Raw genomic sequence first — 23,426 nt, 5'->3', positions numbered from 1 at the left:
GGGTGTATTGTAACACACAGTGTGACACTCGGGGTGTGTTATAACAGTCAGTGTGACACTCGGGGTGTGTTGTAACAGTCAGTGTGACACTCGAGGTGTGTTATAACAGTCAGTGTGACACTCGGGGTGTGTTGTAACAGACAGTGTGACACTCGGGGTGTGTTGTAACAGACAGTGTGATACTCTGGGTGCCTTATAATAGGACTGAGGGCAGCTAAGGCGGCATATTTTGATAGGCCGCTGGTGGTTAAGTTGCAGCGGGTCTCAGCTCTTCAGTCTGCCTTAAATTCCACAGACAGCGAGGAAGGAAGCTGCCTTTGTGAAACAAAGGCTGTTTGAGCATGGCGATAGACCGGGTGGGATTGGCCGTGGGGAAACTGTCCTGTAGTGCCCAGGGATGTACAGGTTATTGGCCCTGGGGAAATTGTCCTGTAGTGCCCAGGGATGTGTAGGTTAGGGTGGATTGGCCGTGGGGGAAATTGTCCCGTAGTGCCCAGGGATGTGTAGGTTAGGGTGGGTTGGCCGTGGGGGAAATTGTCCCGTAGTAAAGAGGAAGAAGGAGGCTTACATAAGGTTGAGGAAACAAGGTTCAGACAGAGCAGTGGAGGGATACAGGATAGCCAGAAGGGACCTGAAGAAAGGGATTAGGAGAGCTAAGAGAGGGCATGAAAAATCCCTGGCGGATAGGATCAAGGATAACCCCAAGGCATTCTATGCATATGTGAGAAACCTGAGAATGACGAGAACGAGGGTAGGTCCGATCAAGGACAGTGCTGGGAGACTGTGTATTGAGTCGGAAGAGATAGGAGAGGTCTTGAACAAGTACTTCTCTTCAGTATTTACGAACGAGAGGGACCGTATTGTTGAAGAGGAGAGTGTGAAACGGACTGATAAGCTAGAAGAGATACCTGTTAGGAAGGAAGATGTGTTGGACATTTTGAACAACTTGAGGATAGACAAGTCCCCCGGGCCTGACGGGATATATCCTAGGATTATGTGGGAAGCAAGAGAGGAAATTGCAGTACCGTTGGCAATGATCTTCTCGTCTTCACTGGCAACTGGGGTGGTACCAGGGGACTGGAGAGTAGCGAATGTTGTGCCCCTGTTCAAAAAAGGGAATAGGGATAACCCCGGGAATTACAGGCCAGTTAGTCTTACTTCTGTGGCAGGCAAAGTAATGGAAAGGGTACTGAGGGATAGGATTTACGAGTATCTGGAAAGACACTGCTTGATTAGGGACAGCCAGCACGGATTTGTGAAGGGTAGGTCTTGCCTTACAAGTCTTATTGAATTCTTCGAGGAGGTGACCAAGCATGTGGATGAGGGTAGAGCAGTGGATGTAGTGTACATGGATTTTAGTAAGGCATTTGATAAGGTTCCCCATGGTAGGGTTATGCGGAAAGTCAGGAGGCATGGGATAGAGGGAAATTTGGCCAATTGGATAGAAAACTGGCTAACCGGTAGAAGTCAGAGAGTGGTGGTAGATGGTAAATATTCAGCATGGAGTCCAGTTACAAGTGGAGTTCCGCAGGGATCAGTTCTGGGTCCTCTGCTGTTTGTAATTTTTATTAATGACTTAGAGGAGGGAGTCGAAGGGTGGGTCAGTAAATTTGCAGATGATACAAAGATAGGTGGAGTTGTGGACAGTGAGGAGGGCTGTTGTCGGCTGCAGAGGGACTTAGATAGAATGCAGAGCTGGGCTGAGGAGTGGCAGATGGAGTTCAACCCTGCCAAGTGTGAGGTTGTCCATTTTGGAAGAACAAATCAGAATGCGGAATACAGGGTTAATGGTAGGGTTCTTGGTCAGGTGGAGGAACAGAGGGATCTTGGGGTCTATGTACATAGATCTTTGAAGGTTGCCACTCAGGTGGATAGAGTTTGTAAGAAGGCCTATGGAGTATTATCGTTCATTAGCAGAGGGATTGAATTCAAGAGTCGTGAGGTGATGTTGCAGCTGTACAGGACTTTGGTTAGGCCACATTTGGAGTACTGTGTGCAGTTCTGGTCGCCTCACTTTAGGAAAGATGTGGAAGCTTTGGAGAGGGTGCAGAGAAGATTTACCAGGATGTTGCCTGGAATGGAGAGTAGGTCGTACGAGGATAGGTTGAGAGTTCTCGGCCTTTTCTCGTTGGAACGGCGAAGGATGAGGGGTGACTTGATCGAGGTTTATAAGATGATCAGAGGAATAGATAGAGTAGACAGTCAGAAACTTTTTCCCCGGGTACAACAGAGTGTTACAAGGGGACATAAATTTAAGGTGAAGGGTGGAAGGTATAGGGGAGATGTCAGGGGTGGGTTCTTTACCCAGAGAGTGGTGGGGGCATGGAATGCGCTGCCCGAGGGAGTGGTAGAGTCAGATTCATTGGCGACCTTTAAGCGGCATTTGGATAGGTACATGGATGGGTGCTTAATCTAGGATAGAAGTTCGGCACAACATCGTGGGCCGAAGGGCCTGTTCTGTGCTGTATTGTTCTATGTTCTATGTAGTGCCCAGGGATGTGCGGGTTGGGGTAGGATTGGCCGTGGGGAAATTGTCCCGTAGTGCCCAGGGATGTACAGGTTAGGGTGGGATTGGCCGTGGGGAAATTGTCCTGTAGTGCCCAGGGATGTGTAGGTTAGGGTGGATTGGCCGTGGGGAAATTGTCCCGTAGTGCCCAGGGATGTGTAGGTTAGGGTGGGTTGGCCGTGGGGGAAATTGTCCCGTAGTGCCCAGGGATGTGCGGGTTAGGGTAGGATTGGCCGTGGGGAAATTGTCCCGTCGTGCCCAGGGATGTACAGGTTATTGGCCCTGGGGAAATTGTCCTGTAGTGCCCAGGGATGTGCAGGTTAGGGTGGGTTGGCCGTGGGGAAATTGTCCCGTAGTGTCCAGGGGTGTGCAGGTTATTGGCCGTGGGGAAATTGTCCTGTAGTGCCCAGGGATGTACAGGTTAGAGTGGATTGGCCGTGGGGAAATTGTCCCGTAGTGCCCAGGGATGTGCGGGTTAGGGTGGGTTGGCCGTGGGGAAATTGTCCCGTTGTGCCCAGGGATGTGCAGGTTAGGGTGGGATTGGCCGTGGGGAAATTGTCCCGTAGTGTCCAGGGATGTGCAGGTTAGCGTGGGTTGGCCGTGGGGAAATTGACCCGTAGTGCCCAGGGATGTGTAGGTTAGGGTGGATTGGCCATGGGAAATTGTCCCGTACTGCCCAGGGATGTGCAGGTTAGGGTGGATTGGCCGTGCGGAAATTGTCCCGTAGTGCCCAGGGATGTGCAGGTTAGGGTGGATTGGCCATGGGAAATTGTCCCGTAGTGCCCAGGGATGTGCAGGCTAGGGTGGGTTGGCCCTTAGTGCCCAGGGATGTGCAGGTTACGGTGGATTGGCTGTGGGGAAATTGTCCTGTAGTGCCCAGGGATGTGCAGGTTAGGGTGGATCAGCTGTGGGAAACTGTCCTGTAGTGCCCAGGGATGTGCAGGTTAGGGTGGATTGGCCATGGGGAAACTGTCCTGTAGTGCCCAGGGATGTGCAGGTTAGGGTGGGTTGGCCGTGGGGAAATTGTCTATAGTGTTAGGTGCATGAGTCAGGAGTAAATAAAGGGTAAGGGAACGGGTCTGGGTGGGTTACTCTTCGGAGGTTCAATGGGGACTTACTGGGCCGAAGGGCCTGTTTCCACACTGTAGGGAATCTAAGGGAGGACCCAGGGGGACATGCTCCTTATAGGCCCATCTCTGTCCAAGACTTCCGCACTAAGTCTGGAAATGGTGTTACCTTCCATTAAAGAAGAGGATCAGACTGGTTCAAGGGACGTGGGCTCTCCAACAATGTTAGGAGATTACTTAATATGGTCCAAGTGTGTCAGCAGCGATCGGTACAGGGATCAGTGATCTCTTTCAATGCAGCGAAGACATTTGCCTGGGTGGATTTGCCATGCGTTTTTTTTTAATAGCCTGGAGCAGTTTGGTCTCGGTGAAGCCTTTACTAGGTGACGAAGGGTCCTTGACAGTGATCCTCTTGTGGCAGTTCTTTCCAATGCTTCTTGATGTTCTTCCAGTTCGGCAAGTAAACTTCCACAAGTGGGAGGCCCTTCCGCGATCTTGGTTAGACCGAGCAGCTCTGTTAAGATGAATGTGCTTCCTCATTTGCTCTAACCTTTGTGGATGCTCCCTTTGACCTTTCCCAGGTGAACGTTTTGGAGACTTAATGGTTGGTTTAGCTCTTTTATTTGGCACCATTGCAGACCCTTTACTAAACTGGTGAAATTGCAGCTGCCCCAGGGCTGGGGGCAGTAGGCCTCCTGGGTATTGGAAGATGTCAATTAGGCTCCATTTTACCTTGACTTGGTGTCAATATGGCTGAATATTGAGGACTCCCAGGCAAAGTGTCCCCCTTTGTTGTTCTGAGGTAAAATGAGGACAGTTGCTGTCATAATCCAATAATTATTAATACTGTCAAAGTATGGAGGGCACTGTGGCAGAGTGAGGGCAATATGTCTAAAACTAATTTTCTTCCTCCTACAGTTGGTATGCCAGGATTCCAGCCAGGAACAAATGACCCAGGGATTAAACTCTGGGCAGCTCAGGGAGTTTCCTGCTTGGGTGATTTGTTTGAGCGTGAAACAATGATGCCCTTTGACCATATAATTTATAAATATGGATTATCTAGCAGACACCTTTTCTCTTCCTTCCAGATTAGAGATGTTATCCAAAAGGAAACTACACTTTTGACTGACTTTTATAACTCTTTATCATCTGTTGAGGGGTGGATACTGAGCGACTAAGTGAGGTTTGGGAGAGAGAGTTAGGAACTGAGATCTCTTCTGAGGAATGGAAGGATATCTGTGAGAATGTGAGAAAGATTTCGGTCTGTACTAGGACCCATGCCATGCAGTTAAAGATTGTTCATCTGGCCCCAGCTCGTCTGGAGTGTACTGGAGTGCTATGGCAGGAGTAATAAGGAGAGTATCGAGGGCCAAAGTCAAGATGGACCCGATCTCTCTTCTCCTGGCCCTGCCCAATGTATCTTCCTCGGATACACATGGGACAAAATGTCTTAATATCCTCACTTTTTGTGCAAGGAAAAACATTTCGATGTGCTCAGTGTCTGAGCTAATCATGGAACATGTCCCCCTGGACTTTCTCACAAGTATGGTGCACCAAAAAACTGAAACTTTTTATGAGACATGGCAGCCTTATTTGAATTACCTAGGCGCAGATTTGTCGGTCATTTTAATTATGGCTTTTGTGTCGCCATGATGGTTTGGTTTAGTGAACTTTGATGCCCTGAGAGGAAGGATTTTGAACAAATGCAGGTGTAATATTTAATGTTATCGAAGGTCAGGAGCTTTTGTTTCTTTGCACCGAGTAGTATTACTTATTGACTTATTTAGTTGTTACTCTTACTTTGTTTTATTTTATATATGAGCATAGTTTTGCTTTGTGTTTTTTAGAGTAGTGTTGTTGTTAGTTTATTGTTGTTATAATTTTGTATTTTTGTAATTTTATATTTTAAAAAAAGCACACAATCTATAGGCAGTCAGTCCATATGGCATTTTATAAGAAACAGAACCAGTCTGACTCAAGGCTGGGATACAGACAGACTCTAACCTCACACCTTTAATGTATTGTCTGAGCTGAGATGTCACCAATTTTTTATGAAGCCTTAAGTTATCTTGGGAATGTGATTTGACAGAAGTTCTGTGAATTATTACATATTAATGAATCGAAACCTGCATCTCCATTCTAAGTAATTAAAGACTTACCAGCAATCTAGGTTTGTTCAGTATACCGGAGCAGTTGTACGACACTATGAAATGTGGAAGGAACATCTACTGTGTGTTCTTGAAAAATATGTACCTGTCAGCCAGGGAGGAAGGGAGCTGTGGTTTACTAAAGACGTTGAATCTCTTGTCAAGATGAAGAAGAAGGCTGATGTAAAGATGAGCTCAAAAACTGCATGAATTTATGTAAAACTCTTGTTATCTCACTTTTTAGATTAGAATCAATCTAAACACCATGGCAGAGACAGGGAACACAGGGGGCTAACACCTTCAACATATTGTCTACCTATCCCCATTGTTAACAGCTAACCCGAGAATGCAACTTTTAAAAAAAGGGTTTTGTGATTTACACGTGAAAGAAGTGAAACGATCACTGTATTCTAACAGATGAAAGGCTTAACAGACAATCAATTTTTCAATGTATAATGTCAGTTACATCACACTGTAAATTTTTGCGATAAATTCCATGTTAAGATCGAGCCCTCCACTACCACCTGATGAAGGAGCGTCGCTCCGAAAGCTAGTGCGCTTCCAAATAAACCTGTCGGACTGGTGTTGGTGTGGTTTTTAACGATGTAAAGATGAGATGTGAAGGTTCAGTTAGGGCACTCGAGAGTTACAAGTTAGCCAGGAAAGACCTAAAGAGAGAACTAAGAAGAGCCAGGAGGGAACATGAGAAGTCATCGGCAGGTAGGATCAAGGAAAACCCTAAAGCTTTCTGTGGGTATAGCAGGAATAAAAGAATGACCAGAGAAGGGCAGTAGTGGGAGGTGATGAGGAGCCTGAGGAGATACGAGAGGTGCTAAATAAATATTTTTCATCAGTTTTCACCCTGAAAAAAGACAATGTTATTGAGGAGAATACAGAGATACAAACTATTAGATGAAATGGAATTCAGGTTCAAGAGGAGGAAGTGTTAGCAATTCTGGAAAGTGTGAAAATAGATAAGTCCCCTGGGCCAGATAGGATTTAGTCTTGGATTCTCTGGGAAGCCAAGGAGGAGATTGCAGAGCCTTTGACTTGGATCTTTAGGTCATCATTGTCCACAGTAAGAGTGCCAGTAGATTGGGGGATATCAAATGTTTTCCCCCTGTTCAAGAAGGGGAGCAGAGACAACCCTGGAAATTATCAACCTGTGAGTGTTACTTCGGTTGTAGGTAAAGTATTGGAAAGGATTATAAGACAGAGGATTTATAATCATCTAGAAAGGAAGAATTCAATTAGGGATAGTCAACATGGTTTTTTGGAGGGTAGGTCACGCCTCACAAATCTTATTGAGTTCTTTGAGAAGGTAAAGGGGTTAATGGGGTGTATATGGATTTCAGTAAAACGTTTGATAAGGTTCCTCACGATAGGCTATTACAGATAATAAGAGGCATGGGATTGAGGGTGATTTAGCAGTTTGGATCAGAAATTGACTAGCTGAAAGAAGACAGAGGGTGGTGGTTAATGGGAAATGTTCATCCTGAAGTTTAGTTACTAGTGGTGTACCACAAGGATCTGTTTTGGGGCCGCTGCTGTCTGTCATTTTAATAAATGACCTGGGTGCGGGCGTAGAAGGATGGGTTAGTAAATTTGTAGTTGTGGATAGTGCGGAAGGATGTTGCAGGTTACAGAGGGACATAGATAAGCTGCAGAGCTGGGCTGAGAGGTGGCAAATGGAGTTTAATGCGGAAAAGTGTGAGGTGATTCACTTTGGAAGGAGTAACAGGAATACAGAGTACCGGGCTAATAGTGAGATTCTTGGTAGTGTAGATGAGCAGAGAGATCTCAGTGTCCATGTACACAGATCCCTGAAAGTTGCCACCCAGGTTGATAGGGGTGGTAAGAAGTGTAAGCTTTTATTACAAGAGGGATTGAGTTTCAGAGCCACGAGGTCATGCTGCAGCTGGACACAACTCTGGTGCGGCCACAGTTGGAGTATTGCGTACAGTTCTGGTCACCGCATTATAGGAAGGATGTGGAAGCTTTGGAAAGAGTGCAGAGGGGATTTACCAAGATGTTGCCTGGTGTGGAGGGAAGGTCTTACGGGGAAAGGCTGAGAGACCTGAGGCTGTTTTCGTCAGAGAGAAGAAGGTTGAGAGGTGACATATAAGATAATCAGAGAGTCCTTTTCCCTCAGATGGTGATGGCCAGCACGAGGGGACACAGCTTTAAATTGAGGGGTGATAGATACAGGACAGGTGTCAGAGGGAGTTTCTTTACTCAGAGATTAGTAGGGACATGGAACACACTGCAATCCTGCTTCACTAGCAGCCTGAAGAAAAGCAGTGATCCAAAAGCTAGTGTGATTCCAATTGAACCTGTCAGACTATAACCTGGTGTTGTGTGATTTTAAACTTCAGTTCCCCAATGTCATATGTAGTAGTTCTTATAACACTGTGACAACATTCATTCCATATCTTCTGATCGCTTTCTCTCTTGAAATTTTCAGATTTTTAATGTTGCTTCGAAGATTAATCGGACAGACCTGGAATATTTAGAGGTGCTCTTTCCTCATTTGTATTTCACCAATTCCTGAGTTTCCGATACGTGTCCCTGTACACAACTTCATCAGTTGCCTCTTAGTCTTCACTGTCCACCTTATATGGACAGGTTGTTATTTACTCAGGTTGTCAGAAGCAGGGAAAGGCCCAGTCTTCATTCCCAGTCCCCTCAGTGAGTTAGGTAATCTCTCCACCACCCCCCCCCCCCCCCCAGTGTGGGATTGATTATCACCCACACACTGAGACAGGGAAAGGCCCAGTCTTCATTCCCAGTCCCCTCAGTGAGTTAGGTAATCTCTCCCCCCCTCCCCCCCAGTGTGGGATTGATTATCACCCACACACTGAGACAGGGAAAGGCCCAGTCTTCATTCCCAGTCCCCTCAGTGAGTTAGGTAATCTCTCCCCCCCTCCCCCCCAGTGTGGGATTGATTATCACCCACACACTGAGACAGGGAAAGGCCCAGTCTTCATTCCCAGTCCCCTCAGTGAGTTAGGTAATCTCTCCCCCCCCCCCCACCCCCCAGTGTGGGATTGATTATCACCCACACACTGAGACAGGGAAAGGCCCAGTCTTCATTCCCAGTCCCCTCAGTGAGTTAGGTAATCTCTCCCCCCTCCCCCCCCCCCAGTGTGGGATTGATTATCACCCACACACTGAGACAGGGAAAGGCCCAGTCTTCATTCCCAGTCTCCTCAGTGAGTTAGGTAATCTCTCCACCCCTCCCCCCCCCCAGTGTGGGATTGATTATCACCCACACACTGAGACAGTGAAAGGCCCAGTCTTCATTCCCAGTCTCCTCAGTGAGTTACGTAATCTCTCCCCCCTCCCCCCCCCCCCAGTGTGGGATTGATTATCACCCACACACTGAGACAGGGAAAGGCCCAGTCTTCATTCCCAGTCTCCTCAGTGAGTTAGGTAATCTCCCCCCCCCCCCCCCCCCCAGTGTGGGATTGATTATCACCCACACACTGAGACAGGGAAAGGCCCAGTCTTCATTCCCAACCTCCTCAGTGAGTTAGGTAATCTCTCCCTCCCCCCCCCCCAGTGTGGGATTGATTATCACCCACACACTGAGACAGTGAAAGGCCCAGTCTTCATTCCCAGTCCCCTCAGTGAGTTAGGTAATCTCTCCCCCCTCCCCCCCCAGTGTGGGATTGATTATCACCCACACACTGAGACAGTGAAAGGCCCAGTCTTCATTCCCAGTCTCCTCAGTGAGTTAGGTAATCTCCCCCCCCCCCCCCCACCCCCAGTGTGGGATTGATTATCACCCACACACTGAGACAGGGAAAGGCCCAGTCTTCATTCCCAGTCCCCTCAGTGAGTTAGGTAATCTCTCCCCCCTCCCCCCCCAGTGTGGGATTGATTATCACCCACACACTGAGACAGGGAAAGGCCCAGTCTTCATTCCCAGTCCCCTCAGTGAGTTAGGTAATCTCTCCCCCCTCCCCCCCCCCCCAGTGTGGGATTGATTATCACCCACACACTGAGACAGGGAAAGGCCCAGTCTTCATTCCCAGTCCCCTCAGTGAGTTAGGTAATCTCTCCCGCCTCCCCCCCCAGTGTGGGATTGATTATCACCCACACACTGAGACAGTGAAAGGCCCAGTCTTCATTCCCAGTCCCCTCAGTGAGTTAGGTAATCTCCCCCCCCCCCCCCCCCCCACCCCCAGTGTGGGATTGATTATCACCCACACACTGAGACAGGGAAAGGCCCAGTCTTCATTCCCAGTCCCCTCAGTGAGTTAGGTAATCTCTCCCCCCCCCCCCCAGTGTGGGATTGATTATCACCCACACACTGAGACAGGGAAAGGCCCAGTCTTCATTCCCAGTCCCCTCAGTGAGTTAGGTAATCTCTCCCCCCTCCCCCCCCCCCAGTGTGGGATTGATTATCACCCACACACTGAGACAGTGAAAGGCCCAGTCTTCATTCCCAGTCTCCTCAGTGAGTTAGGTAATCTCTCCCGCCTCCCCCCCCCAGTGTGGGATTGATTATCACCCACACACTGAGACAGGGAAAGGCCCAGTCTTCATTCCCAGTCTCCTCAGTGAGTTAGGTAATCTCTCCCCCCACCCCAGTGTGGGATTGATTATCACCCACACACTGAGACAGGGAAAGGCCCAGTCTTCATTCCCAGTCCCCTCAGTGAGTTAGGTAATCTCTCCCCCCCCCCCCAGTGTGGGATTGATTATCACCCATACACTGAGACAGTGAAAGGCCCAGTCTTCATTCCCAGTCCCCTCAGTGAGTTAGGTAATCTCTCCCCCCCCCACCCCACCCCAGTGTGGGATTGATTATCACCCACACACTGAGACAGTGAAAGGCCCAGTCTTCATTCCCAGTCTCCTCAGTGAGTTAGGTTATCTCTCCCCCCCCCCCCCCCCCCCCCAGTGTGGGATTGATTATCACCCACACACTGAGACAGTGAAAGGCCCAGTCTTCATTCCCAGTCCCCTCAGTGAGTTAGGTAATCTCTCCCCCCCTCCCCCAGTGTGGGATTGATTATCACCCACACACTGAGACAGGGAAAGGCCCAGTCTTCATTCCCAGTCCCCTCAGTGAGTTAGGTAATCTCTCCCTCCCCCCCACCCCCCAGTGTGGGATTCATTATCACCCACACACTGAGACAGTGAAAGGCCCAGTCTTCATTCCCAGTCTCCTCAGTGAGTTAGGTAATCTCTCCCCACCGCCCCCCCCAGTGTGGGATTGATTATCACCCACACACTGAGACAGGGAAAGGCCCAGTCTTCATTCCCAGTCCCCTCAGTGAGTTAGGTAATCTCTCCCCCCCTCCCCCCCCAGTGTGGGATTGATTATCACCCACACACTGAGACAGTGAAAGGCCCAGTCTTCATTCCCAGTCCCCTCAGTGAGTTAGGTAATCTCTCCCTCCCCCCCACCCCCCAGTGTGGGATTGATTATCACCCACACACTGAGACAGTGAAAGGCCCAGTCTTCATTCCCAGTCTCCTCAGTGAGTTAGGTAATCTCTCCCCACCGCCCCCCCCAGTGTGGGATTGATTATCACCCACACACTGAGACAGGGAAAGGCCCAGTCTTCATTCCCAGTCCCCTCAGTGAGTTAGGTAATCTCTCCCCCCCCCCCCAGTGTGGGATTGATTATCACCCACACACTGAGACAGTGAAAGGCCCAGTCTTCATTCCCAGTCCCCTCAGTGAGTTAGGTAATCTCTCCCCCCCTCCCCCCCCAATGTGGGATTGATTATCACCCACACACTGAGACAGTGAAAGGCCCAGTCTTCATTCCCAGTCCCCTCAGTGAGTTAGGTAATCTCTCCCCCCCCCCCCCCCCCAGTGTGGGATTGATTATCACCCACACACTGAGACAGGGAAAGGCCCAGTCTTCATTCCCAGTCCCCTCAGTGAGTTAGGTAATCTCTCCCCCCCTCCCCCCCCAGTGTGGGATTGATTATCACCCACACACTGAGACAGTGAAAGGCCCAGTCTTCATTCCCAGTCCCCTCAGTGAGTTAGGTAATCTCTCCCCCCCCCCCCCCCCCAGTGTGGGATTGATTATCACCCACACACTGAGACAGGGAAAAGCCCAGTCTTCATTCCCAGTCTCCTCAGTGAGTTAGGTAATCTCTCCCCCCCCCCCCAGTGTGGGATTGATTATCACCCACACACTGAGACAGGGAAAGGCCCAGTCTTCATTCCCAGTCTCCTCAGTGAGTTAGGTAATCTCTCCCCCCCCCCCCCAGTGTGGGATTGATTATCACCCACACACTGAGACAGGGAAAGGCCCAGTCTTCATTCCCAGTCTCCTCAGTGAGTTAGGTAATCTCTCCCCACCGCCCCCCCCCAGTGTGGGATTGATTATCACCCACACACTGAGACAGGGAAAGGCCCAGTCTTCATTCCCAGTCCCCTCAGTGAGTTAGGTAATCTCTCCCCCCTCCCCCCCCCCCCCAGTGTGGGATTGATTATCACCCACACACTGAGACAGGGAAAGGCCCAGTCTTCATTCCCAGTCCCCTCAGTGAGTTAGGTAATCTCTCCCCCCCCCCCAGTGTGGGATTGATTATCACCCACACACTGAGACAGGGAAAGGCCCAGTCTTCATTCCCAGTCCCCTCAGTGAGTTAGGTAATCTCTCCCCCCTCCCCCCCCAGTGTGGGATTGATTATCACCCACACACTGAGACAGGGAAAGGCCCAGTCTTCATTCCCAGTCCCCTCAGTGAGTTAGGTAATCTCCCCCCCCCCCCCCACCCCCAGTGTGGGATTGATTATCACCCACACACTGAGACAGTGAAAGGCCCAGTCTTCATTCCCAGTCCCCTCAGTGAGTTAGGTAACCTCTCCCCCCCCCCCCCCCAGTGTGGGATTGATTATCACCCACACACTGAGACAGGGAAAGGCCCAGTCTTCATTCCCAGTCCCCTCAGTGAGTTAGGTAATCTCTCCCCCCCCCGCCCCCCCCCAGTGTGGGATTGATTATCACCCACACACTGAGACAGTGAAAGGCCCAGTCTTCATTCCCATTTCCCTCAGTGAGTTAGGTAATCTCTCCCCCCTCCCCCCCCCCCCAGTGTGAGATTGATTATCACCCACACACTGAGACAGGGAAAGGCCCAGTCTTCATTCCCAGCCTCCTCAGTGAGTTAGGTTATCTCTCCCCCCCCGCCCCCCAGTGTGGGATTGATTATCACCCACACACTGAGACAGTGAAAGGCCCAGTCTTCATTCCCAGTCTCCTCAGTGAGTTAGGTAATCTCTCCCTCCCCCCCACCCCCCAGTGTGGGATTGATTATCACCCACACACTGAGACAGGGAAAGGCCCAGTCTTCATTCCCAGTCTCCTCAGTGAGTTAGGTAATCTCTCCCTCCCCCCCCACCCCCCAGTGTGGGATTGATTATCACCCACACACTGAGACAGGGAAAGGCCCAGTCTTCATTCCCAGCCTCCTCAGTGAGTTAGGTTATCTCTCCCCCCCCGCCCCCCAGTGTGGGATTGATTATCACCCACACACTGAGACAGTGAAAGGCCCAGTCTTCATTCCCATTTCCCTCAGTGAGTTAGGTAATCTCTCCCCCCTCCCCCCCCCAGTGTGGGATTGATTATCACCCACACACTGAGACAGTGAAAGGCCCAGTCTTCATTCCCAGTCTCCTCAGTGAGTTAGGTAATCTCTCCCCCCCCCCCCCCCCCAGTGTGGGATTGATTATCACCCAGACACTGAGACAGTGAAAGGCCCGAGCTTCAGTCACTGCCTGTTGGCTGATCATACAACAGGGTGATAACATCGAGCTGGCAATGATTAGATGTTTTGTGTCTTGCGTTCCAGATGTTTTTGGACATGGCCGAAAAGGTTGGAGAGGTTCTTGACTTGGATCCTGTTCAGGTAACAGAGAGCACGCGATCTGATTATCATTGTGTTGTCTTGGGTACATGGAATATCATCACAAGTTTGTGACCTCCTCTTCATGAGCACTCCCTGCTGACACCAGCATTCTGAGTATTACTGAGGAGTCTTGCTGGGTCAGTAATGTTGAAGTCATGTGAAACAACAAGACAAATTATCAGATCGGACGAAACACATTGCAGTATTAGTAACAAGGGCTAGAGATTTAATTTTATTTTAAACAGCATAAATCCTACTCATATCCTGAAACTCTCATACTCTCTCAATCTCCGAAACACGCATTGAAGCACAGAAATACACAAACATTCACTTATGTTCACACACATTGAAGTGCACACCTGAAGCCTCCCACCTCTGTGACTAGATGCACAGTTAATTTCTCCAACATGGTAACAGCCCAGCTTTAACCAGGATTTCTGTCTTTCACTAGCATCTGGACATCCTGGTACGAGATTGGGAATGTTCTGAAAATTACGGCAAGGATTCTGGGAAGGAATATCTGCTGGAGACAGAAAAGGTAAAGACCAACACTGGGCTTTTAGGAGATGAATAGAATTGAAGTGCAGCTCGATGAACATCACTATCTCAAGTCAGCAATTCACAGCTCTGAGGGAGGCAGAAACAGTGTGAGGGATACAAAGTTTGAGGGAAGATTTGTAGCTCGGGCGCTCGTTGTCGTGATTCTGTTCGGCGAGCTGGAAATTTGTGTTGCAGACATTTCGTCCCCTGTCTCGGTGACACCCTCAGTGCTCGGGAGCCTCCTGTGAAGTGTTTCTGTGATCTTTCCTCTGGCATTTATAGTGGTTTGTATCAACAACCATGTGAGGGAGCTGGATTAACATCAGTAGGGATACAGTCAGTAACACAGGGTACTGGGGGAGGGAGAGGGGTTACAGAGTGACAGTGTGAGGGAGCTGGATTAACATCAGTAGGGATACAGTCAGTAACACAGGACACTGGGGGGGGGGGAGAGGGGTTACTGAGTGAGAGTGTGAGGGAGCTGGATTAACATCAGTAGGGATACAGTCAGTAACACAGGGCCCTGGGAGGGGAGAGGGGTTACTGAGTGAGAGTGTGAGGGAGCGGTATTAACATCAGTAGGGATACAGTCAGTAACACAGGGCACTGGGAGGGAGAGGGGTTACTGAGTGACAGTGTGAGGGAGCTGGATTAACATCAGTAGGGATACAGTCAGTAACACAGGGCTCTGGGGGGGAGAGGGGTGACTGAGTGAGAGTGTGAGGGAGCTGGATTAACATCAGTAGGGATACAGTCAGTAACACAGGACACTGGGTGGGGGGGGGAGAGGGGTTACTGAGTGACAGTGTGAGGGAGCTGGATTAACATCAGTAGGGATACAGTCAGTAATTCAGGGCACTGGGGGGGGGGGCGGGGGGGAGGGGTTACTGAGTGACAGTGTGAGGGAGGGGGATTAACATCAGTAGGGATACAGTCAGTAACACAGGGCACTGGGGGGGAGCGGGGTTACTGAGTGACAGTGTGAGGGAGCTGGATTAACATCAGTAGGGATACAGTCAGTAACACAGGGCACTGGGGGGGAGAGGGGTTACTGAGTGAGAGTGTGAGGGAGCTGGATTAATATCAGTAGGGATACAGTCAGTAACACAGGGCACTGGGGGGGAGGAGAGGGGTTACTGAATGAGAGTGTGAGGGAGCTGGATTAACATCAGTAGGGATACAGTCAGTAACACAGGGCACTGGGGGGGGGGAGAGAGGGGTTACTGAGTGAGAGTGTGAGGGAGCTGGATTAACATCAGTAGGGATACAGTCAGTAACACAGGGCCCGGGGGGGGGGGGGGGGGGGGGGGTTGGGGGAGAGGGGTTACTGAGTGACAGTGTGAGGGAGCTGGATTAACATCAGTAGGGATACAGTCAGGAACACAGGGCCCTGGGGGGGGGGGGGGTGGAGAGAGGTTACTGAGTGACAGTGTGAGGGAGGGGGATTAACATCAGTAGGGATACAGTCAGTAACACAGGGCACTGGGAGGGAGAGGGGTTACTGAGTGACAGTGTGAGGGAGCTGGATTAACATCAGTAGGGATACAGTCAGTAACACAGGGCACTGGGGGGGGGGGAGAGGGGTTACTGAGTGACAGTGTGAGGGAGCTGGATTAACATCAGTAGGGATACAGTCAGTAACACAGGGCGCTGGGGGGGAGCGGGGTTACTGAGTGATAGTGTGTGTAAGCCTGAGATTTTCAAACTTGTGTGTGCAGAAAATTCAAAATTTGGACTCCAAATACTGTCGTTGCTTGCTGAAGCAGCTCTCAAAGTGTGAATGTTTTCTGCTGCCTAATCCTGGTGAAAGCATCAGAAAAAGTACCACCGGATGCTGGAAAGGTATCTTTTTGGCGATTCGTGTTACACATGGCCCTGAATTCTATTTTCATTGCGAGAATATAACAATCTGTGCGTCCCACATGGAGGGAAAGGACAGTGTATCTAACAATCCCTGTCCCAGAGAGAGAGGGGGGAAAGGACAGTGTATCTAACACACCCCGGTCCCAGTGAGAGAGAGGGGAAAGGACAGTGTATCTAACAATCCCTGTCCCACAGAGAGAGAGGGGGGGAAAGGACAGTGTATCTAACACACCCCGGTCCCAGAGAGAGAGAGGGGAAAGGACAGTGTATCTAACACACCCCGGTCCCAGAGAGAAGGGGGGGGAAAGGACAGTGTATCTAACACACCCAGGTCCCAGAGAGAGAGGGGGCAAAGGACAGTGTACCTAACACACCCCGGTCCCAGAGAGAGAGAGAGAGGGGGGAAAGGACAGTGTATCTAACAGTCCCTGTCCCAGAGAGAGAGAGGGGGAGAGGACAGTGTTTCTAACACACCCCGGTCCCAGAGAGAGAGAGGGGAGAAAGGACAGTGTATCTAACACACCCCGGTCCCAGAGAGAGAGAGGGGGAAAGGACAGTGTATCTAACACACCCCGGTCCCAGGGAGAGAGAGGGGGGGGGGGGGAAAGGACAGTGTATCTAACACAACCCGGTCCCAGGGAGAGAGGGGGGGGGGGGAAAGGACAGTGTATCTAACACACCGCGGTCCCAGAGAGAGGGGGGAAAGGGCAGTGTATCTAACACACCCTGGTCCCAGAGAGAGAGCGGGGAAAGGACAGTGTATCTGTCACACCCTAGTCCCAGGGAGAGAGAGGGGGGAAAGGACAGTGTATCTAAAACGCCCCGGTCCGAGAGAGAGAGGGGGGAAAGGACAGTGTATCAAACACACCCCGGTCCCAGAGAGAGAGAGGGGAAAGGACAGTGTATCTAACACACCCCAGTCCCAGAGAGAGAGAGAGAGAGAGAAAGAGGGTTGAAAGGACAATGTATCAAACACACCCCGGTCCCAGAGAGAGAGAGGGAAGGACAGTGTATCTAACACACCCCGGTCCCAGAGAGAGAGAGGGGGGAAAGGACAGTGTATCTAACACACCCCGGTCCCAGAGAGAGAGAGGGGGGAAAGGACAGTGTATCTAACACACCCCGGTCCCAGAGAGAGAGGGGGGGAAAGGACAGTGTATCTAACACACCCCGGTCCCAGAGAGAGAGAGAGGGGGAAAGGACAGTGTATCTAACACACCCCGGTCCCAGAGAGAGAGAGGGGGGAAAGGACAGTGTATCTAACACACCCCGGTCCCAGAGAGAGAGGGGGGGAAAGGACAGTGTATCTAACACACCCCGGTCCCAGAGAGAGAGAGCGGGGGAAAGGACAGCGTATCTAACACACCCCGATCCCAGAGAGAGAGGGGGGAAAGGACAGTGTATCTAACACACTCCGGTCCCAGAGAGAGAGAGGGGGGAAAGGACAGTATATCTAACACACCCCGGTCCCAGTGAGAGAGAGAGAGGGGGGAAAGGTCAGTGTATCTAACACACCCCGGTCCCAGAGAGAGAGGGGGGAAAGGACAGTGTATCTAACACACCCCGGTCCCAGAGAGAGAGAGAGGGGGGAAAGGACAGTGTATCTAACACACCCCGGTCCCAGAGAGCGAGAGGGGGGAAAGGACAGTGTATCTAACACACCCCGGTCGCAGAGAGAGAGGGGGTAAAGGACAGTGTATCTAACACACCCCTGTCCCAGAGAGAGAGCGTAAAGGACAGTGTATCTAACACACCCCGGTCCCAGAGAGAGAGGGGAAAGGACAGTGTATCTAACACACCTCGGTCCCAGAGAGAGAGAGGGGGGAAAGGACAGTGTATCTAACACACCCCGGTCTCAGAGAGAGGGGGGAAAGGACAGTGTATCTAACACACCCCGGTCCCAGAGAGCGAGAGGGGTGAAAGGACAGTGTATCTAACACACCCCGGTCCCAGAGAGAGAGGGGGGAAAGGACAGTGTATCTAACACACCCCGGTCCCAGAGAGAGAGGGAGTAAAGGACAGTGTATCTAACACACCCCTGTCCCAGAGAGAGATCGTAAAGGACAGTTTATCTAACACACCCCGGTCCCAGAGAGAGAGAGAGGGGGGAAAGGACAGTGTATCTAACACACCCCGGTCCCAGAGAGAGAGGGGGGGGAAAGGACAGAGTATCTAACACACCCCGGTCCCAGAGAGAGGGGGGAAAGGACAGTGTATCTAACACACCCCGGTCCCAGAGAGAGAGAGGGGGGAAAGGACAGTGTATCTAACACACCCCGGTCCCAGAGAGAGAGGGGGGAAAGGACAGTGTATCTAACACACCCCGGTCCCAGAGAGAGAGGGGGGAAAGGACAGTGTATCTAACACACCCTAGACCCAGAGAGAGAGAGGGGGGAAAGGATAGTGTATCTAAAACACCCCGGTCCTAGAGAGAGAGGGGGGAAAGGACAGTGTATCTAACACACCCCGGTCCCAGAGAGAGACGGGGGAAAGGACAGTGTATCTAACACACCCCGGTCCCAGAGAGAGAGAGGGGGGAAAGGACAGTGTATCTAACACACCCCGGTCCCAGAGAGAGAGGGGGGAAAGGACAGTGTATCTAACACACCCTAGACCCAGAGAGAGAGAGGGGGAAAAGGACAGTGTATCTAACACACCCCGGTCCTAGAGAGAGACGGGGGAAAGGACAGTGTATCTAACACACCCCGGTCCCAGAGAGAGAGGGGGGAAAGGACAGTGTATCTAACACACCCCGGTCCCAGAGACAGAGAGGGGGAATGGACAGTGCATCTAACACACCCCGGTCCCAGAGAGAGAGGGGGGAAAGGACAGTGTATCTAACACACCCCGGTCCCAGAGACAGAGAGGGGGAATGGACAGTGCATCTAACACACCCCGGTCCCAGAGAGAGAGAGGGGGGAAAGGACAGTGTATCTAACACACCCCGGTCCCAGAGAGAGAGAGGGGGGAAAGGACAGTGTATCTAACACACCCCGGTCCCAGAGAGAGAGGGGAGGAAAGGACAGTGTATCTAACACACCCCGGTCCCAGAGAGAGAGAGAGGGGAAAGGACAGTGTATCTAACACACCCCGGTCCCAGGGAGAGAGAGGGGGTAAAGGACAGTGTATCTAACACACCCCTTTCCCAGAGAGAGAGGGGAAAGGACAGTGTATCTAACACACCCCGGTCCCAGAGAGAAGAGGGGAAAGGACAGTGTATCTAACACACCCCGGTCCCAGGGAGAGAGAGGGGGGAAAGGACAGTGTATCTAACACACCCCGGTCCCAGAGAGAGAGGGGAGGAAAGGACAGTGTATCTAACACACCCCGGTCCCAGAGAGAGAGAGAGGGGAAAGGACAGTGTATCTAACACACCCCGGTCCCAGGGAGAGAGAGGGGGTAAAGGACAGTGTATCTAACACACCCCTTTCCCAGAGAGAGAGGGGAAAGGACAGTGTATCTAACACACCCCGGTCCCAGAGAGAGGAGGGGAAAGGACAGTGTATCTAACACACCCCGGTCCCAGGGAGAGAGAGGGGGGAAAGGACAGTGTATCTAACACACCCCGGTCCCAGAGAGAGAGACGGTGGGGGAAAGGACAGTGTATCTAACACACCCCGGTCCCAGAGAGAGAGAGGGGGTAAAGGACAGTGTATCTAACACACCGCAGTCCCAGAGAGAGAGAGAGAGGGGGGAAAGGACAGTGTATCTAACACACCCCGGTCCCAGAGAGAGGGGGAAAAGGACAGTGTATCTAACACACCCCGGTCCCAGAGAGAGAGAGGGGAAAGGACAGTGTATCTAACACACCCCGGTCCCAGAGAGAGGGGGGGGAAAGGACAGTGTATCTAACACACCCCGGTCCCAGAGAGAGGGGGAAAGGACAGTGTATCTAACACACCCCAGTCCCAGAGAGAGAGAGAGAGGGGGGAAAGGACAGTGTATCTAACACACCCCAGTACCAGAGAGAGAGAGGGGGGAAAGGACAGTGTATCTAACACACCCCGGTCCCAGAGAGAGGGGGAAAGGACAGTGTATCTAACACACCCCAGTCCCAGAGAGAGAGAGAGAGGGGGGAAAGGACAGTGTATCTAACACACCCCGGTCCCAGAGAGAGGGAGGGAAGGACAGTGTATCTAACACACCCCGGTCCCAGAGAGAGAGAGGGGGGAAAGGACAGTGTATCTAACACACCCCGGTCCCAGAGAGAGAGAGGGGGGAAAGGACAGTGTATCTAACACACCCCGGTCCTAGAGAGAGACGGGGGAAAGGACAGTGTATCTAACACACCCCGGTCCCAGAGAGAGAGGGGGGAAAGGACAGTGTATCTAACACACCCTGGTCCCAGAGACAGAGAGGGGGAATGGACAGTGCATCTAACACACCCCGGTCCCAGAGAGAGAGGGGGGAAAGGACAGTGTATCTAACACACCCCGGTCCCAGAGACAGAGAGGGGGAATGGACAGTGCATCTAACACACCCCGGTCCCAGAGAGAGAGAGGGGGGAAAGGACAGTGTATCTAACACACCCCGGTCCCAGAGAGAGAGAGGGGGGAAAGGACAGTGTATCTAACACACCCCGGTCCCAGAGAGAGAGGGGAGGAAAGGACAGTGTATCTAACACACCCCGGTCCCAGAGAGAGAGAGAGGGGAAAGGACAGTGTATCTAACACACCCCGGTCCCAGGGAGAGAGAGGGGGTAAAGGACAGTGTATCTAACACACCCCTTTCCCAGAGAGAGAGGGGAAAGGACAGTGTATCTAACACACCCCGGTCCCAGAGAGAGGAGGGGAAAGGACAGTGTATCTAACACACCCCGGTCCCAGGGAGAGAGAGGGGGGAAAGGACAGTGTATCTAACACACCCCGGTCCCAGAGAGAGAGGGGAGGAAAGGACAGTGTATCTAACACACCCCGGTCCCAGAGAGAGAGAGAGGGGAAAGGACAGTGTATCTAACACACCCCGGTCCCAGGGAGAGAGAGGGGGTAAAGGACAGTGTATCTAACACACCCCTTTCCCAGAGAGAGAGGGGAAAGGACAGTGTATCTAACACACCCCGGTCCCAGAGAGAGGAGGGGAAAGGACAGTGTATCTAACACACCCCGGTCCCAGGGAGAGAGAGGGGGGAAAGGACAGTGTATCTAACACACCCCGGTCCCAGAGAGAGAGACGGTGGGGGAAAGGACAGTGTATCTAACACACCCCGGTCCCAGAGAGAGAGAGGGGGTAAAGGACAGTGTATCTAACACACCGCAGTCCCAGAGAGAGAGAGAGAGGGGGGAAAGGACAGTGTATCTAACACACCCCGGTCCCAGAGAGAGGGGGAAAAGGACAGTGTATCTAACACACCCCGGTCCCAGAGAGAGAGAGGGGAAAGGACAGTGTATCTAACACACCCCGGTCCCAGAGAGAGGGTGGGGAAAGGACAGTGTATCTAACACACCCCGGTCCCAGAGAGAGGGGGAAAGGACAGTGTATCTAACACACCCCAGTCCCAGAGAGAGAGAGAGAGGGGGGAAAGGACAGTGTATCTAACACACCCCAGTACCAGAGAGAGAGAGGGGGGAAAGGACAGTGTATCTAACACACCCCGGTCCCAGAGAGAGGGGGAAAGGACAGTGTATCTAACACACCCCAGTCCCAGAGAGAGAGAGAGAGGGGGGAAAGGACAGTGTATCTAACACACCCCGGTCCCAGAGAGAGGGAGGGAAGGACAGTGTATCTAACACACCCCGGTCCCAGAGAGAGAGAGGGGGGAAAGGACAGTGTATCTAACACACCCCGGTCCCAGAGAGAGAGAGGGGGGAAAGGACAGTGTATCTAACACACCCCGGTCCCAGAGAGAGAGGGGGGGAAAGGACAGTGTATCTAACACACCCCGGTCCCAGAGAGAGAGAGGGGGGAAAGGACAGTGTCTCTAACACACCCCGGTCCCAGAGAGAGAGAGGGGGGAAAGGACAGTGTATCTAACACACCCCGGTCCCAGAGAGAGAGGGGGGGAAAGGACAGTGTATCTAACACACCCCGGTCCCAGAGAGAGAGAGGGGGGAAAGGACAGTGTATCTACCACACCCCGGTCCCAGAGAGAAAGAGGGGGTAAAGGACAGTGTATCTAACACACCCCAGTCCCAGAGAGAGAGAGAGAGAGAGGGGAAAGGACAGTGTATCTAACACACCCCGGTCCCAGAGAGAGGGGGAAAGGACAGTGTATCTAACACACCCCAGTCCCAGAGAGAGGAGGGGAAAGGACAGTGTATCTAACACACCCCGGTCCCAGAGAGAGGAGGGGAAAGGACAGTGTATCTAACACACCCCGGTCCCAGAGAGAGGGGGAAAAGGACAGTGTATCTAACACACCCCAGTCCCAGAGAGAGAGAGAGAAGGGGGAAAGGACAGTGTATCTAACACACCCCTGTCCCAGAGAGAGAGGGGGGAAAGGACAGTGTATCTAACACACCCCAGTTCCAGAGAGAGAGAGAGAGAGAAGGGGGAAAGGACAGTGTATCTAACACACCCCAGTCCTAGAGAGAGGGGGGGAAAGGACAGTGTATCTAACACACCCCGGTCCTAGAGAGAGAGACGGGGGAAAGGTCAGTGTATCTAACACACCCCGGTCCCAGAGAGAGAGGGGGGAAAGGACAGTGTATCTAACACACCCCGGTCCCTGAGAGAAGGGGGGAAAGGACACTGTATCTCATGCATTCTTGATTTTTCTCAACAGACATGAGAGAGGATTTCAGGAATTCCCTCGATGATTACTTGTCTTCTGTCCTGCGATCTTTACCCACTGGTGCACGAACAGATAACAGAGGGTCAGTGGTGTCTGGCTTACAGGTTTTTGAAAGAATGCAGGTATCCAACCATTGTCTGCTTCAATCATATAAAGCTGTTCAGGTTTCCAATCTTATACACTGTGTTTCATCATCTTCCCTCTGTAATTTCCACAATAGTTATTCACCAAAACGATTGAGACATACTCACAGGACATCACAACACCACTTCAGGTGAGGCAGAGTCATTATTGTCCAGGCCACAAACGAAACAGTCTGAGAGACATCAGTCAGTGTACAGATATCTCCCTGAGAGAGAGAGAGAGGACTGAGAGACACCAGTCAGTGTACAGATATCTCCCTGAGAGAGAGAGAGAGGGGACTGAGAGACACCAGTCAGTGTACAGATATCTCCCTGAGAGAGAGAGAGGGGACAGAGAGACACCAGTCAGTGTACAGATATCTCCCTGAGAGAGAGACAGGACTGAGAGACACCAGTCACTGTACAGATATCTCCCTGAGAGAGAGGGGGGGGACTGAGAGACACCAGTCAGTGTACAGATATCTCCTGAACAAAGACAGAGAGGGGAGTGAGAGACACCAGTCAGTGTACAGATATCTCCCTGAGAGACAGAGGAGACTGAGAGACT

The 23,426-nt window shown here is 51.5% G+C and overlaps 1 protein-coding gene across 5 annotated transcripts in view; it reads left to right on the top strand.

The window, feature by feature from the left end:
• The window catches only part of LOC140454000 (RING finger protein 112-like), a 54,487-nt gene that overhangs the window by 25,093 nt on the left and 5,968 nt on the right, over positions 1 to 23,426 (top strand). For 4 of the 5 annotated variants that reach the window (XM_072548920.1, XM_072548917.1, XM_072548921.1 and 1 more), the window contains 6 exons: positions 8,185 to 8,235; positions 13,547 to 13,603; positions 14,055 to 14,141; positions 15,862 to 15,985; positions 22,728 to 22,858; positions 22,957 to 23,010. In XM_072548920.1, the coding sequence (XP_072405021.1) occupies positions 8,185 to 8,235; positions 13,547 to 13,603; positions 14,055 to 14,141; positions 15,862 to 15,985; positions 22,728 to 22,858; positions 22,957 to 23,010 (504 nt within the window). The remainder of the gene's footprint in view (positions 1 to 8,184; positions 8,236 to 13,546; positions 13,604 to 14,054; positions 14,142 to 15,861; positions 15,986 to 22,727; positions 22,859 to 22,956; positions 23,011 to 23,426) is intronic. The other variant, XM_072548918.1, reaches the window with a different exon arrangement.

Source organism: Chiloscyllium punctatum, chromosome 28 (genome assembly GCF_047496795.1).
Source record: "Chiloscyllium punctatum isolate Juve2018m chromosome 28, sChiPun1.3, whole genome shotgun sequence".
Lineage (NCBI taxonomy): Eukaryota > Metazoa > Chordata > Chondrichthyes > Orectolobiformes > Hemiscylliidae > Chiloscyllium > Chiloscyllium punctatum.
Note: the sequence above shows the minus strand (reverse complement) of the source record. Positions and strands in the feature narration are given on the sequence as shown.